Raw genomic sequence first — 14,996 nt, forward strand, 5'->3', positions numbered from 1 at the left:
TCATTAAAACTTGTAATAGTATAATTGTTTGAAAATTTATTTTATCCGACTCTTCTAAAAGAAAAATAATGAATACAATACCCAGTAGAAGATTTTGTGGCAGAGGTGACACATCCGCAAGACAAATAGACATGGCAACGGAGCGGGTCGGGGACGGTTTTTACCTCCCCCAAACCCAAACCCGAATTCCCAGTCAATCCCCGTTACCCACCCCAAACCCAAACGGGGATGGGGAATTAAAACCCAAACCTGTCCTTAACGGGTTCGGGTTGGGTTCGGGTATCCCCGCCCCGCCACGATGTATTTCGTAAAATCAATTTTTTTAATAAAAATATTTACTTTTTCAAAAATCAAATTACATTATAAATAAGAAAATAAAACAATCTCAAAAAATTTCATACATATATTTCAAATATTTAAAATAATAAATACAAATCAAATTATTAAAACATTAGCCACATATTTAATAATATAAATTATGAAATATAAATAATAATGTACATACTAAAATAAACGGGGCGGATTCGGGGACGGGTTCGGGGTGGGTACTAGTGTCCCCCCATTACCCGACCCATCCCCATGTTTTCTAATCGGGGAAAACCCAAAACCGAATCCAAACCCAGTCAAAGCGGGTTTTCCCGTCAACTTCGGAGCGGGTTTGGGTGGGTACCCGTGGGTCTGGGTTTTATCGCCATGTCTAAAGACAAAAAATGCTAGACCATCATCTTCAATAGTTCATATTAAGTCAATGGAAACAAGGTTGGGGTCTTCCTTAAAACATGAAATTCAAATCGTCTTAAATGGTTTCACATACTCCCTTTATACATGTAATTCAAAGCTGATTTTCAAATGGTCTTAAAAGGTTTCACATACTCCAATGATCCATCTCAAGCCAATTGTGAAATCGATTTAAACGGGCTTTAAAATTTGGTCTTAAAAAGTTTTTCTTGTGGAATTGTTTCAGTTGAGGATACTATCATTAAATATGATTTTACTTTGGTTAGATATAGACCAGAAATTTACAGAGTAACATAGAAAAATCTCTCTAAAAGCATAACATGGAGTAGGCTTGTTTAGCATTTTGTAGTTTTTGTCCTTTGACGTTTCTTTCATTTCTTGGATTAGATTTTTATGTCCTTGTGGTGCAAAAACATGTGAAAGGATATATAATAAATAAAAATAACAAAGTGATAAGAAAAGAATATCCCACAATAATTGACTTAGTTAGAAAAAAAATATTTATTGCTTCCGAAAAATAGTTTTGGCAAAATATAAGACACAATGTTTGCAAACATGATGTCTGCAAATTTTAGTTCAGTTGACAGAAATCAATATTATTAGGTTGAACGTCATCATCAAAATTCAAACTCTGATACTTACAATTATATAAGAGTTTTTAACGATTGTTACAACTTCTTCTAAAAATATAACATTTAAAGATTTAGATTTAATTAGATTAGTTAGTAGAGCTATTTGGTGCTACAACAACCAAGTGTAAAGGATAAAGGTTGTGTGCTTTTTAAGATTGAAGACAAATTTTTATTAAGATTTTAGGCTTAATTACAATTTTGATCCTCCTATTATCTTTTTTTTTGTCCTCCTATTTTAAAATCCGAAATTTTAGTCCCTTTATTTAGTTTTTTAAGGATTTTGGTCCCCTTGCAAATCTGAAGGCAATTTTTAATGAAATGAAACTCACATTGATGACATGTTCAACATAAATCTTAAATAAAATTAGTTTTTTTGAACAGTTCATTGCTGAACTAGTGCTGACACATCATCAATGTGAGCGTCATTTCATTTAAAATTGCTTTCGAATTTGTAGAGGGATCAAAATCCTCAAAAAACTAAAATTTAGGGACTAAAATTGCGGATTTTAAAGTTGGGAGATCAAAACCCAAAAACATGAATAATAGGGGGACCAAAATTGCAATTAAGTCAAGATTTTATTATAGCTAAGCTCCCAAATCTTCTTTGCTTCAAATGAGTATGATTTGGTTCACTCTATACTTTTGTCGGAACATACAAACTCAATTGAAGTGAATCAATGAAGAATTAAATTTATTTGGAGAAGATGGAGTTTTGAGAATTGAGGAAAAATAAGAGAGAGAGAGAGAGAGAGAGAGAGAGAGAGAATTAAAATTGACATTAACAACAATAGGGAGTATTGAGCCATTTATATACATCATGTTACAAAATGATTGGGGAACTAAAAACGCTTAAAACACAAACAGAAAAACTGACAGTGGCAGTGGTAACTGGTTACAGCAAATAGCGTAACCGGTTACAACACAACCAAAACGCCATTGCCTCTATTTATCGAGCTCGTAACCAGTTACAAAATACCCTGTAACCGATTACGCCAACTAAAATGCAGGAAAATAGTTTTTTTTCAACACACCACCTCATTTCAGTTGGTCCAAGTCCAGCATGGTCAAGCTCATCTTCAACCTCTTGAACATCTCATTTATTACCCCCTTGGTAAACAAATTCGCCACTTGGTCTTCGCTTCGATAATACCCCAATCGTAACTTTCCTTCACTCACTAGCTCCCTCAAATAATGAAACTGCATCTCTATGTGCTTGCTCATTCCGTGTGCAATCGAATTCTTCGCAAGGTTGATTGCAGAAACATTATCAACAAGAAGTTTAGTAGCCTCACCCTCATTTCTACTAAACTCCTTCAATAGATTCATGAGCCACATGGTTTGACATGCACACAACGACGCTGTAATGTACTCGGCCTCACAAGATGAGAGTGCTACCACCGATTCATTTTTTGAACACCAAGAGATTAGTGTTCTACCAAATATAAAGATGTATCCAGCCGTTGACTTTCTATCATCCTTATAACTACACCAATTGGAATCGGTGAAACCAAGTAAATCACATTTTTGGCCCGTATTCGATGCTAGAAAAAGAATTCGATAACCAATAGTTCCTTTGACATATTTAAGAATCCTCTTGACCGCCTCCAAGTGAGACACCTTCGGTCTCTCCATGAACCTACTAGCAATACTGACACTAAATGCCAAGTTCGGTCGAGTATTACACAAATATCGCAATGATCCAATCAATCTCAAATATTTAGTTGGATCCACATCTTGCTCATCTTCACTGTTGCATAGTTGCAACCTTGCCTCACACAATGTAATGTCCGAATTGCAATTCTCCATTTCACACCTCTTCAAAATTCCAAGAGCATACCTCCTTTGGTGCATAAGCAGTCCCATTTTAGAATTTTGGAACTCTATGCCAAAGAAATATGTCATGATCCCAAGGTCCGTCATCTCGAACTAATTCATAAGTTCACTCTTGATCATCCACATATAGACAAAGAATGATCACACCATCACTCACATCCGATCTCACATAAACACCATGTTCGGACACACACCGCTTGAAACTAATATCAATAAGAAAGACCTTTCTTCTTATGAAACTTCTTCTTGGGATTCTCCTTCTGAAGTTTTGGACACTCGTTCTTGTAGTGTCCAGGCTCATTGCACTCATAGCAGACAGCCTTCTTCTTGTCAGATCTTCTGTCACCAGAAGATTCTCCTCGTTCAAATCTCTTTGAACTTCTGAAGCCTCTGAACTTCCTTTGCTTGCTCTTCCAGAGTTGGTTTACCCTTCTGGAGATCATGGACAGTTCATCTTCTTCTTCAGATTTTGATTCTTCAGGATCTTCTTCTCTAGCCTGAAAAACGTTAGTGCATTTTTTAACATTAGATTTTAATGCAATAGACTTACCTTTCTTCCGAGGCTCGTTTGCATCCAGCTCTATTTCATGGCTTCTCAAGGCACTGATAAGCTCTTCCAACGAAACTTCATTCAGATTCTTGGCAATCTTGAATGCAGTCACCATTGGACCCCATCTTCTGGGTAAGCTTCTGATGATCTTCTTTACATGATCAGCCTTGGTGTAGCCTTTATCCAGAACTCTCAATCCAGCAGTTAGAGTTTGAAATCTTGAGAACATCTTCTCAATATCTTCATCATCCTCCATCTTGAAGGCTTCATATTTCTGGATTAGAGCAAGAGCTTTAGTCTCCTTGACTTGAGCATTTCCTTCATGGGTCATTTTCAATGACTCATATATATCATAGGCTGTCTCCCTGTTAGATATCTTCTCATACTCAGCATGAGAGATAGCATTCAGCAAAACAGTTCTACATTTATGATGATTCTTGAAAAGCTTCTTCTGATCATCATTCATTTCTTGCCTTGTAAGCCTTACGCCACTAGCTTTCACTGGATGTTTGTAACCATCCATCAGAAGATCCCATAGTTCACCATCTAGACCAAGAAAGTAACTTTCCAGTTTATCTTTCCAGTATTCAAAGTTTTCACCATCAAATACTGGTGGTCTAGTATAACCATTGTTATCATTGTATTGCTCAGCAGAGCCAGATGTAGATGCAGGTGGATCTGTTGGAATTTCACCAGCCATCTTTTACTGAAGCATTTTTCTCTTCCTAAATCTTTTCTAAACACGGTTAAGTGCTTGCACCTTAGAACCGGCGCTCTGATGCCAATTGAAGGATAGAAAAACACTTAAAAAGGGGGGGGGGGGGTTTGAATAAGTGTAGTCTAAAAACTTGAACGATAAAAACAATTTGCACAGTTATTTTTATCCTGGTTCGTTGTTAACTAAACTACTCCAGTCCACCCCCACGGAGTGATTTACCTCACCTGAGGATTTAATCCACTAATTGCAACAGATTACAATGGTTTTCCACTTAGCCCACGACTAAGTCTTCTAGAGTATCCTGATCACAACCTGATCACTCTAGGAACAAATGCTTAGACACAAGCTAAGACTTTCTTAGAGTATCCTGACCACCACGTGATCACTCTGCTTAGACACAAGCTAAGACTTCCTAGAGTATCCTGATCAACACTTGATCACTCTAGTTACTTACGAATTAATGTAATCAATTCTAAGAGTATTACAAAATGCTTCTGAAAAGCTATAATCACAACAGTGATATTTCTCTTAACGTTTAAGCTTAATCTCACTAATATATTACAACAGCAATGTAGTGAGCTTTGATGAAGATGAAGTTTCTGAGCTTTGATTTGAACAGCGTTTCAGCAAGTATTTCAGAATAAGTTTTTTCAGAATTGGTAACCTTGCTTCTCATCAGAACTTCATATTTATAGGCACTTGAGAAGATGACCGTTGGGAGCATTTAATGCTTTGCGTATTCCGTACAGCATTGCATTTAATGTTTCACGCTTTTGTCAACTACCTCGAGCCTTGTTCACGCTGTGTCTATTGACATTGCCTTTAATAGCTTCCAACGTTCCTTTTGTCAGTCAGCGTAGCCTGCCACCTGTACTTTCTTCTGATTTGATGTTTGTGTATACAACGTTTGAGTATCATCAGAGTCAAACAGCTTGGTGCATAGCATTTTCTTGTCTTCTGACCTTGAAGTGCTTCTGAGCGTGATACCATGAGAACTTCAGTGCTTCTGCTTCTGATCTCAAGTTCTTCTGATGCTTCCATAGACCCATGTTCTGATTCTGCCTTGACCATCTTCTGATGTCTTGCCAGACCATGTTCTGATGTTGCATGCTGAACCTTCTGAGACAAAGCTTCTGAGCGCTGATTTGTGCATACTCTTTATATATTTCCTGAAAGGGAAATTGCAATGTATTAGAGTACCACATTATCTCACACAAAATTCATATCCTTGTTATCATCAAAACTAAGAATATGGATCAGAACAAATCTTGTTCTAACAGATTACATATATTGTGAAGGAGAGCAAAAGAAGATCAATTGAAGAGGATGAACATGATAAAGATTTGGCTGAGAAGGAGGGTGAACTTGATAAAACTGAACCAACCCAAAATAATGGGGGGACATCTGTTTAAAATTCTGTTATTTTGCAGATCTAAGAAATAGCCGAAGAAGAAGAAGACAAAGAAAGTGATCAAGGGAATGAAGAAGGGCATCGTCCAAATGCTAATGATGAGAAGGAAAGTACAATGCCTCATTATTTGAAAACACCTGAGGCTGAGACACAATATCATATAGGAGAATTGATGAAGAATGTTGACTCTAATGTGCTAGGAATTGGAATGTTGGGAAGGTACAAAGAGGTTCAAAAGTGATGAAATTGTAGAACAATTTTGGCGTATCGAAAAGCCCATAAAAGACAAAAATCCCTAAAAAATCTAAAAGTCCATCCAAAGTAAAGATCCAAAGAAAGGAAAAAGTCCAAAGAAATCTAAAAAGAAAAGATGCCCCTCCTAACTTGATAGAAAGTACCATAGAGCTCCAACCAGTTGAGAAACAGAGGACCATTGAGTCCTCTCCAAAAGTGAAGAGCAAAAAGAAGAAAATTGTTGTAGTTGTTGTTGATAGAAAGGATGAGTATGAGGGCATGGAAAACAAGGACAAGAAGGAAGATGTGAAAAAGAGGAAGAGAGCAGAGAAAGCTCAGGGAACCACAAAAAGCAACAGACTTCAGGCTTAGCTGGTATACAAAAATTTCAAACCTGATCACCCTGCTTTAGTTTTAGTTAATTTTTTGTTATGTCGTACAATAACTCTTCAGGATGAACAATGATTACACTGTCCTTACTCTAAGTTTAAGGGTATGACACTTTAGATTGTTTTTCCTTAATTTCTATTTATTTCGATTAATGAAATGCTAAAGTCATATATTTTTAGTTCATGCGCGTGTTTTAAAAAAAAGTGATAATTTTAACTAATTCAATCTCTTATCAGCAGAATTTCTAAATTTAACAAAAAATTCTAAAGCAAATGATTGTTGAAAAATGTTGGAAACAAAGCCTAAGGTCAACTAAAAATAATTCTTCACAATTGTAACTTGGCAAATGATGAACCCTTATCACGCCAGAAGAAGCCAGAAAAGTAGTTAGTTTTTAAATATTTTGTATTGTTTTCAACTATGGAATAAGCTTGATTGTAGTATTTAGTTAAGGGGAGGAAACACTAGTAATTTAGCTAGCTAATGGGACTAGTGCATTTACTAATGCAGGTGAAAAGAAGAAAAAAAGATAAAAGAGTTGAAAATGCTAAAAAGCATGATGAAATAAGTCCATGTGCTCGAAATTAGAGGAACAGTGGGTACTCCACTCTGAGTAAAGGGTTGGACTTATTACAAGTGAGATAATATCAAGTGAAAAGGCGAAGTACCTATAAAAATAAACTTCGAAAAGTAGTACAAGTAGAATTCCCAAACTCGAAAGAGAGTCAAAAAGCTTGTGAAATTTTAATGTAATTAATTCCCTTTTTTAAAACTGAAAGCTAGAGTCCTGGATCATAGGAGAAAGCAACCAAACTAGGATTTAGACTAACTATTTTTAATGAAGGCTTCTGGCATGAAATTGAGCATCATGGCTTACACACTCACACAAACACACACACACACACGCAAACAAACAAACACACAGACAAACACACACATAAACACACAAACACACACACAAACACACACACAAACACCAGATGTAACAAATTGGATCTAAGGGTTGAGTTGTGCTAATGTTTGGATATAGTCCATTGCAAGAATTTTGGGTTAATGGAAATGTGTAACTGATGTTAGATTTCTTTAGTCATGTATCTTCTATTTATATGTCGCAACACCTAATAACAAGTAATGATTCAAGTTTGGGGGTGTGATAACTCACTATTTATGAGACATTCAAGCCCTTAGTATTTGATTTTAGTAGATATGTTAAAGTTGATTATAAGTAATTATTTAGGTTTTAATACTTTTAGCTTAGTTTGTAGTTGAGCATACTATGTGCTCCCTTTTGTGTATTTTATGTGTCATGTGCATGTGTAAGAGTGCTCTAGTGATAAGCTCTGGTGCATGTTTAAGAGCACACTTGTTGAGCAATTATTGTTATTATCTTTTGCCTGTGACTATTTACAAACTTTGATCTTGAGGAATCAACTTAAGTTAATCCAATCCTCATGGGAATGATACTCTTACTCTTTTATCACTTAATCCAATCCCGGTGGAAACGATACTCTTACTACTATTGGCTTGTCTATACTTACACATGTGTTAATTAGAGACCAACAATAACCTTTCTTCGTTATATAGAAATGGATTGCGAATTAAAACATTGCTTGCCCACGAAAAGTATTGGCTCATTAGCAACTTAGATAGAAGAATCTTCTTTTATCTTGTGCCTTCCCACTAATCCATAGAAGAGTCATGCTTAGAGCAAGAACTGCTTGACGGTGTTACCCAAAGATTTCAACTTCCTATTTTTGAGCATGTCATTATAATTGGGGAAAAGGAGGTTTGAAGTTTTAGTCGAAGACGTTCGACTCAGTATAACAGGTCATCGACTGGAAGAGCCTTTGAAACACTTAGCGAAATAAAAGACTTAAGAGTTATTTCAGAAAGCTGGGTTTGAAGTCGAAAGCTCTTTAGGTTTAAAATAGACGGTTTTTGGCAGTTTCTCGCCAGGAACACGTGGAGTCTTCTCAAGGACAGGGCTGCATGGATGGGACATGTGTTGACATGTGACTAGTCGACTGTTAGGACAGTTTATTTTTAGAATTTCTATTTAAGCAAGTTAATGTTAGTAGTGGAGAGGTCTGCATTTTTACATTACAAGAGACAAAACTTAATCTCTGCACACAAAATGAGAAACGAGTGTAACATTCTGGGAATGTATGTATGCGTACCAGATTAATTATTATGCAATCATTTTAACATTCCAGTTTGTCTTTTACGTACATTTACTGCTTTCTTTTAATGCCTTTACTTCAGTCAAGCTTTAAAATTCGGTATTGTCTTCTTCATTTACATTCAAGTTTTCTGCATTTAACACGAGTCAAAGTTACACAAAACAAGAATGTAGCAATAAATCCTGGAATTTACTAGTTGATTCCGCAAAGTAACCTTAAAAAAGAAACTAACGTTTGTTTACCAAATTTCTGGGTAAACAGACGGGTGCACAACTTATTATTCATATTACGTAGATCCTAGCCTTAAACACTAATCCCTACTGCTTGAAGTTTGGTCCATACTGTTGATATATGAAAACTCGTTTATACACTTCCTATCTATGGAACTACGGGAATTATAGATTAATTCCTCCTGCCCGGACAACTGAACTTGATTATATTCACTACTCCTTATCAAGAAAGTCTTAAATACTTCTAACACAATACATTAATAGGAATACTTCTTTCTGCCTATACTATATTCAACTAATTACTTTACTTGTCATATGTTCTTCAAAAGGAAAATAGGTTGACTTTCTTTCATTTTGGTCATGGAAAATGTATGTAGTCAAGTTAACTTTAAACGCGTATGCCGAAGTTCGATGAATTGTTGTGTCAAGTCTCTTTTGTGAGATAACAAATACAAGGAACTAAGCCCCTTCAGGCAAAGCATAAATGGCTATCAAGGTTTTAAAAAATGGTTTGTGACTGTGAATACGGCTACGACAAAATGGTATTGAAGCCTTCCAATACCATTATTCATCGTTTTAAGGTTGTGAAAAAAACCACAGACAAAACGTCGTTACGGCGACAAAATGCTGTTACGCCCGCAAAACACGATTACAGTCATTTACACACGTTATTGACAAAAATATTTATTCTGAAAATACAAATCAAATGACTTTTACAGGAATCAAAATATTAACATTTTGAACTAAAATTTTATTTTATTGTAAAAATGAAATCACACTACTTTTATAGGAATCATACTCTTTTTACTTAAATTTTATTTTGTGCAATGTAAGAAATTCACACCGCGGCGTCCGTTATTTGCAATACAACTGTCTAACACAAACCAAATTAAATAACGTTAACTCTACTTAAACCTCAATCAATCACAAACTATCCAACGCATAGGAAATACATTCACTATATTATCTAACAAAAGATATATTCTTTTTGTTTAGAAAAAGTGAAAGAAACTTTAGTCACATAAATAAAGAAGTCTAAAGCACGAGACCTATCTTTTAGCCCTTTTAGCAAGATAAATAAACCACACGTATGTAACATTTGTCAACAAAATATAAAAGCATAGCATGATCTTTCTTTTTATATTTGAACATAGAATATTTCTTCCACCATTCTACAAAGGATTCCATTTTGTTATATCATTGGAAGTTGGTATTCATTTTCAACAATCGAAATTCTTTCAAGTATATTCTAATATCATAGTTTAATTAATTTAAGCAAAGTTGAAGACTCCCCTGGAAGACTCTTCATGTTCCAACCAGAAGTATATAAAAATGTTTTGATACAGAGAGATACTATGATTAACAGTGGACCCTTGGAGATGATTTGTTGGTGAAGAATGCTGTGTAATAATAATAATAATAATAATTATAAACAAGTAAGGTAATTGAGTGGATTTCTTGGATGATTGCGTTGTAGTGATTGTGTTAATTACGCTGAAATGATAGCGAGTATTGTAAAAGAATATTTATACTTTTGCAGAATTGTTGGTACGCTACGTTTCTAGATATGATTTTAATGAAAAAGTTAGAGTCATGTTACAATAGTATGTATAAATTTTCCTGTCAGAAAATATAAATATCTTTTGTAATAACATGGTTTAAACGTAGTATAAATAAAGCCAAAATATACTAGTGGAATGGAATGAATATGTTAAAGCCATCTGATTTGACCAAAGGAGTGATTGTAAAATCAATTGATTGCTAATTGACAATAACTCAACCTTTGTAATGTCAAAAATATCAAATACGTGATTTTTTTTAGTTTTTATTCTCTGATTTATTGAATTGTTTAATGTGGTTCAGGGTTAGTTCTCCTGTTAAGTTTAATCTGACGGTAAATTTTAACATCAAATAGTTTCAGTCTTTCTAAATCACAATTGCAGAAATCTAACTATTACAAAATTCAACATCAATCACCACTAGATTAAGTAAGAACTTTACGGTATAAGTTTAGGAAAATGAAATTAAGAATTTTTCACAAAATATTGAAAGGTCAAATAAATTTTGAACAAGCAGGATTTTCCACGTGACTTATCCAAAAAGAGACCATAACACACAAAGACATGAGAGCCGTCTCTGACTCTGACCAACAAAGCAACCGTGACAAGGAAGGATAACGGTGATTTCTTTCTATCCCTATTTAATTATTATAAAAAGTTAATGATATTTTTAGAAACAAATAATATAAATAAAACATTTAAAAAGTACATAAAATTCATATTGGCATGGCTGATGGCGAAAGCCACTCGACTAAACAATCAAAACTTTAGTTTTTAATTCATTTCTTAATTTATACTCCTAAATTATATAGTATTATTTACATCCAAAAATTTTACTTAACAAAAATAACACACCAACAAAACATATTATTTTTCTCATATTAATATGTAGCAGGTGCCATGAAAAATATTGAATTTGAATAAATTGATTTTATAAAATTTTATTTAGGTTAAAAATAGATTTAACGTAAAGTGATTTATTTTAGAATAATTTTTTTATATAAAATAATATTAAATAATAAATTTTAATATAAAAATTAAATTTAGATTAAAAAACTATCAATTTTAAAGACAGAATTAATTTTATTTTATAAGAATTAAATACCTCAAAATTATTATAAAATCAATTTTACAAATTTTAAAGTTACATTTGTCTAGTTAAATGAAATAGACTATTTTATAGAATTAAAAATAAAAATAAAAATAAAAATTCAAGTCCCACGATTTGAAGATTTGTTATGAAAAGGGTTTTTGGTTTATAAAATAACCTAGTTGATTAAAAAGAGAAAGATTGTGGAAGAAACATTGTGACTACTAGGACTAGCAGTGAAACATTGAAAAGGCAATGATAGTTGTTTGTTGAATGAAGCGGAGAGGTCAAGTAACTGAAACTAATATTGCTCCTTTTCATCTCTCTCTCTCTCTCTCTCTCTCTCTCTCTCTCTCTCTCTCTCTCTCTCTCCTCTGTTTTCTATTTCATTCAATCTTTACCATCTTCACAAGTTTCTTTTCATATTCACCTTCTCTCGATGGATCACTCTTAATTCATCATCTTTGTTAACTTTCCATAATTTAATTTATATATGTTCTTCTTTACAAGACCAAAGAAACAAACCTTTTTTGTTTCCACAATTCCCTTCAGCTTTTCTTAAGCAATATACATAATTTATGGCCAAGGAAAAGGTGGATTCACCTGTTACAGTTCTTGAGGACTATTTCAAAAGTTCAGATTCAGAAACAAGTTCTTCCAAAGAACCTACTTTGGATTCTGATGACATTTCAAAACCTCTTTCAAGGTGGCATTCTTTTCTTCAATTGCTCAAAACAGGATCCAAGAAACCGTTACCAACATTGCAGCCACCTCTTCATGGACAACTCTCAAGGAGAATGAGCAGAAGCAGAAGCATGAGAGATAGTATTCTTCCAAGTTGTCTCACTCTCTCCAATGCAACTTCAACCCCTTGTAGATCACCATGGAAGATTTTTTCTCATCATGATATACAACTTGCAACCAACTATTTCAGCCAAGGTATGACTGCATTACGCGTGTTTGTATGTGTCCAATGTCTGATACATGTCTAATGTAATTACGTTCAATTTTATTTATTTTTTCAAATTATTATCAACGTGTCTTGTGTTATTTCTATATATGTCTAGGTTTCCGTGTCTATGTCAGGGCTTCGTACTTTTTAGGATTTTTCCCGGTCCTTTAACTCACCAACCGGGCTACCTGTGCGGGACATGCTTTATAGTATAGATTTGTTATTAAGGTATCATTGAGTATTGCTTGTTTTGAAATTTACTACATTGAGTTTGGTGCAGAAAATTTGATAGGAAAAGGTGGATATGCTGAGGTTTACAAAGGATGTTTACCAAATCATCGGTTAGTAGCAATCAAACGGTTAACAAGGGGAACTGCTGATGAAATTATAGGAGATTTTTTATCAGAACTTGGTGTAATGGCGCATGTTAATCATCCCAATACTGCTAAGCTTGTTGGCTATGGAGTGGATGGAGGAATGTATCTAGTTCTTGAATTGTCTGAAAAAGGAAGTCTAGCTTCAGTGCTATATGGTATTGTATTGAACTATTGATTCATGACTTAAATAATTTATTGAGCCGAGAATCACATATCTCTGCATCAGATGAAGATCAGATGACTCAAATTTTGAGTTATACTTTTAGAGATGGCTTAGTGAAGTTATAAAACGAGTTGTCTGATCTTCATTATACGACTGAACTTCATTCACCGCGTGACTTAGTACTTTTTTAAATCAAATTTTGATTTCTTTTTTCTGACATTAGGTTCCAAGGAGAAAGTACCATGGTGTATTAGGCCCAAAATTGCATTAGGAACAGCCAATGGTATATTGTATCTTCATGAGGGTTGTCAAAAAAGATTTATCCATAGAGATATAAAAGCTGCCAATATCTTGCTCACAGAAGATTTTGAGCCTCAGGTACATATGTTTTGGATTTTTTATATAAAGTTTGATTCTGTAAATGATTCCTTCTGTTTTTTTAGCATTTTTGCGTTTACCTTATAGACAAACAATTTTTGGAAGGTTCTTCATCACGAATTTTCGGAAACCTTTTTTGTTTTATATATGTTATGAATTGTTCCATTTCAACATACCAAACACTACAAAAGTTTTATACATATAAGCTTTCTTTAGTTCTACATTTTAATACTCTTTTGGGCACAGATTTGTGATTTTGGGCTAGCAAAATGGCTGCCAGAGAATTGGACTCATCATAACGTTTCAAAATTTGAAGGAACTTTTGGGTTTGTAACCTTCAAATTCATTATTATGCTACTTTCTGTTATAAACTTTTGTGGTTTCCTATTAGTATTAATTAACTCATCAAGTTTCATTTATGACTTTCCAGTTACCTTGCTCCTGAGTATTTGCTTCATGGCATAGTAGATGAGAAAACAGATGTATTTGCCTTTGGTGTATTGCTCTTAGAATTGGTCAGTGGGAGAAGAGCACTTGATTATTCACAACAAAGCCTTGTTTTGTGGGTATAGTTTCTTACATAACAAATCCTTAATTAATCTTAAAAGATTGTCATAAGATTAGGACTCTTGGCGTTAATTCTGTTTCCTCCTAATGATATTTTCAGGCAAAACCTTTGTTGAAAAAGAATGATATTATGGAGCTGATAGATCCTTCACTAGCAGGCGAATTCGAGTATAGGGAGATGAATCTTATGCTCTTGACAGCTTCGTTATGCATACAACAGTCCTCTATTCGCCGTCCCTCTATGAGACAGGCACGTTGTCTTGTCCCTCTACGGATGATCCACGGTCACTGCAAGGTGCAATCACATGTAGATCCATCAAATCTTATTTGAACTTGGTTTGACTGGTCTACATGTCGTTGCATCGTGTAAGGGCCTCAAGGGATCCAAATTCTTTAACATTGGACTTTTGTGTTTTTTCCCTAACTAGAAGATGTAATTACTAAATGGCAAATGTATTGTGTTTGTATAGGTTGTGCAGCTTCTGAATGGAAACCTTAGTTGCTTCAAAACCATGAAGAAAACTCGACTGCCATTCTTCCGAAGAGTCTTTCGGGAAGAGCTTCTTGATTCTGATTAGCAAATGTAACAGAAATCACATGATTATTAGCAACTGTGCTGAGGTTGTGATTAATGAATGAATTTCTGCAGCTAGAAATTGCTTCATCAAACACAAAATTTTGCATTTTGGAATGCACTAAAGAAGCATGCTAATGCCCTTAGTCTTATGTACATAGATAGTAGTTTTTTTTTTTCCGTTTCTAGTAATAGGATATCGAATACATATAATTTTGTAGAAAGAAAGAAAGAAATATTGTAATTCCAACAAGTCTTTACTCACTTTGTGCCTCTTTGTTTAGAAAGAGAGAGAGACTCACTCGTTCCTCTCTCCATCTTTAATATTAGAAGATGTAGTAGTGAGCAGTTCAATCCTCCAAATTCCTATACCATCTCACAATTTAAGTTATTTTATGTAAAATGAAAATTTTAATTTCA

The 14,996-nt window shown here is 34.2% G+C and overlaps 1 protein-coding gene across 1 annotated transcript; it reads left to right on the plus strand.

Moving 5' to 3' along the window:
* The first annotated feature begins 11,767 nt into the window (after nt 1-11,767).
* On the plus strand, nt 11,768-14,996 carry LOC131614667 (receptor-like cytosolic serine/threonine-protein kinase RBK2). The gene is made up of 7 exons (XM_058886229.1): nt 11,768-12,504; nt 12,798-13,049; nt 13,281-13,435; nt 13,682-13,761; nt 13,866-14,001; nt 14,103-14,252; nt 14,473-14,996. The coding sequence occupies exons 1-7, from the start codon at nt 12,144-12,146 to the stop codon at nt 14,578-14,580; spliced, it is 1,242 nt and encodes a 413-aa protein (XP_058742212.1). The 5' UTR covers nt 11,768-12,143; the 3' UTR covers nt 14,581-14,996.

Source organism: Vicia villosa, linkage group LG1 (assembly GCF_029867415.1).
Source record: "Vicia villosa cultivar HV-30 ecotype Madison, WI linkage group LG1, Vvil1.0, whole genome shotgun sequence".
NCBI lineage: Eukaryota > Viridiplantae > Streptophyta > Magnoliopsida > Fabales > Fabaceae > Vicia > Vicia villosa.

Coding starts and splice junctions, on each gene's coding strand:
- LOC131614667 (XM_058886229.1), top strand. CDS start 12,144: ATGGCCAAGGAAAAGGTGGATTCACCTGTTACAGTTCTTGAGGACTAT. Junction 12,505..12,797: donor AACCAACTATTTCAGCCAAG/GTATGACTGCAT, acceptor AGTTTGGTGCAG/AAAATTTGATAGGAAAAGGT. Junction 14,253..14,472: donor GCCGTCCCTCTATGAGACAG/GCACGTTGTCTT, acceptor GTGTTTGTATAG/GTTGTGCAGCTTCTGAATGG.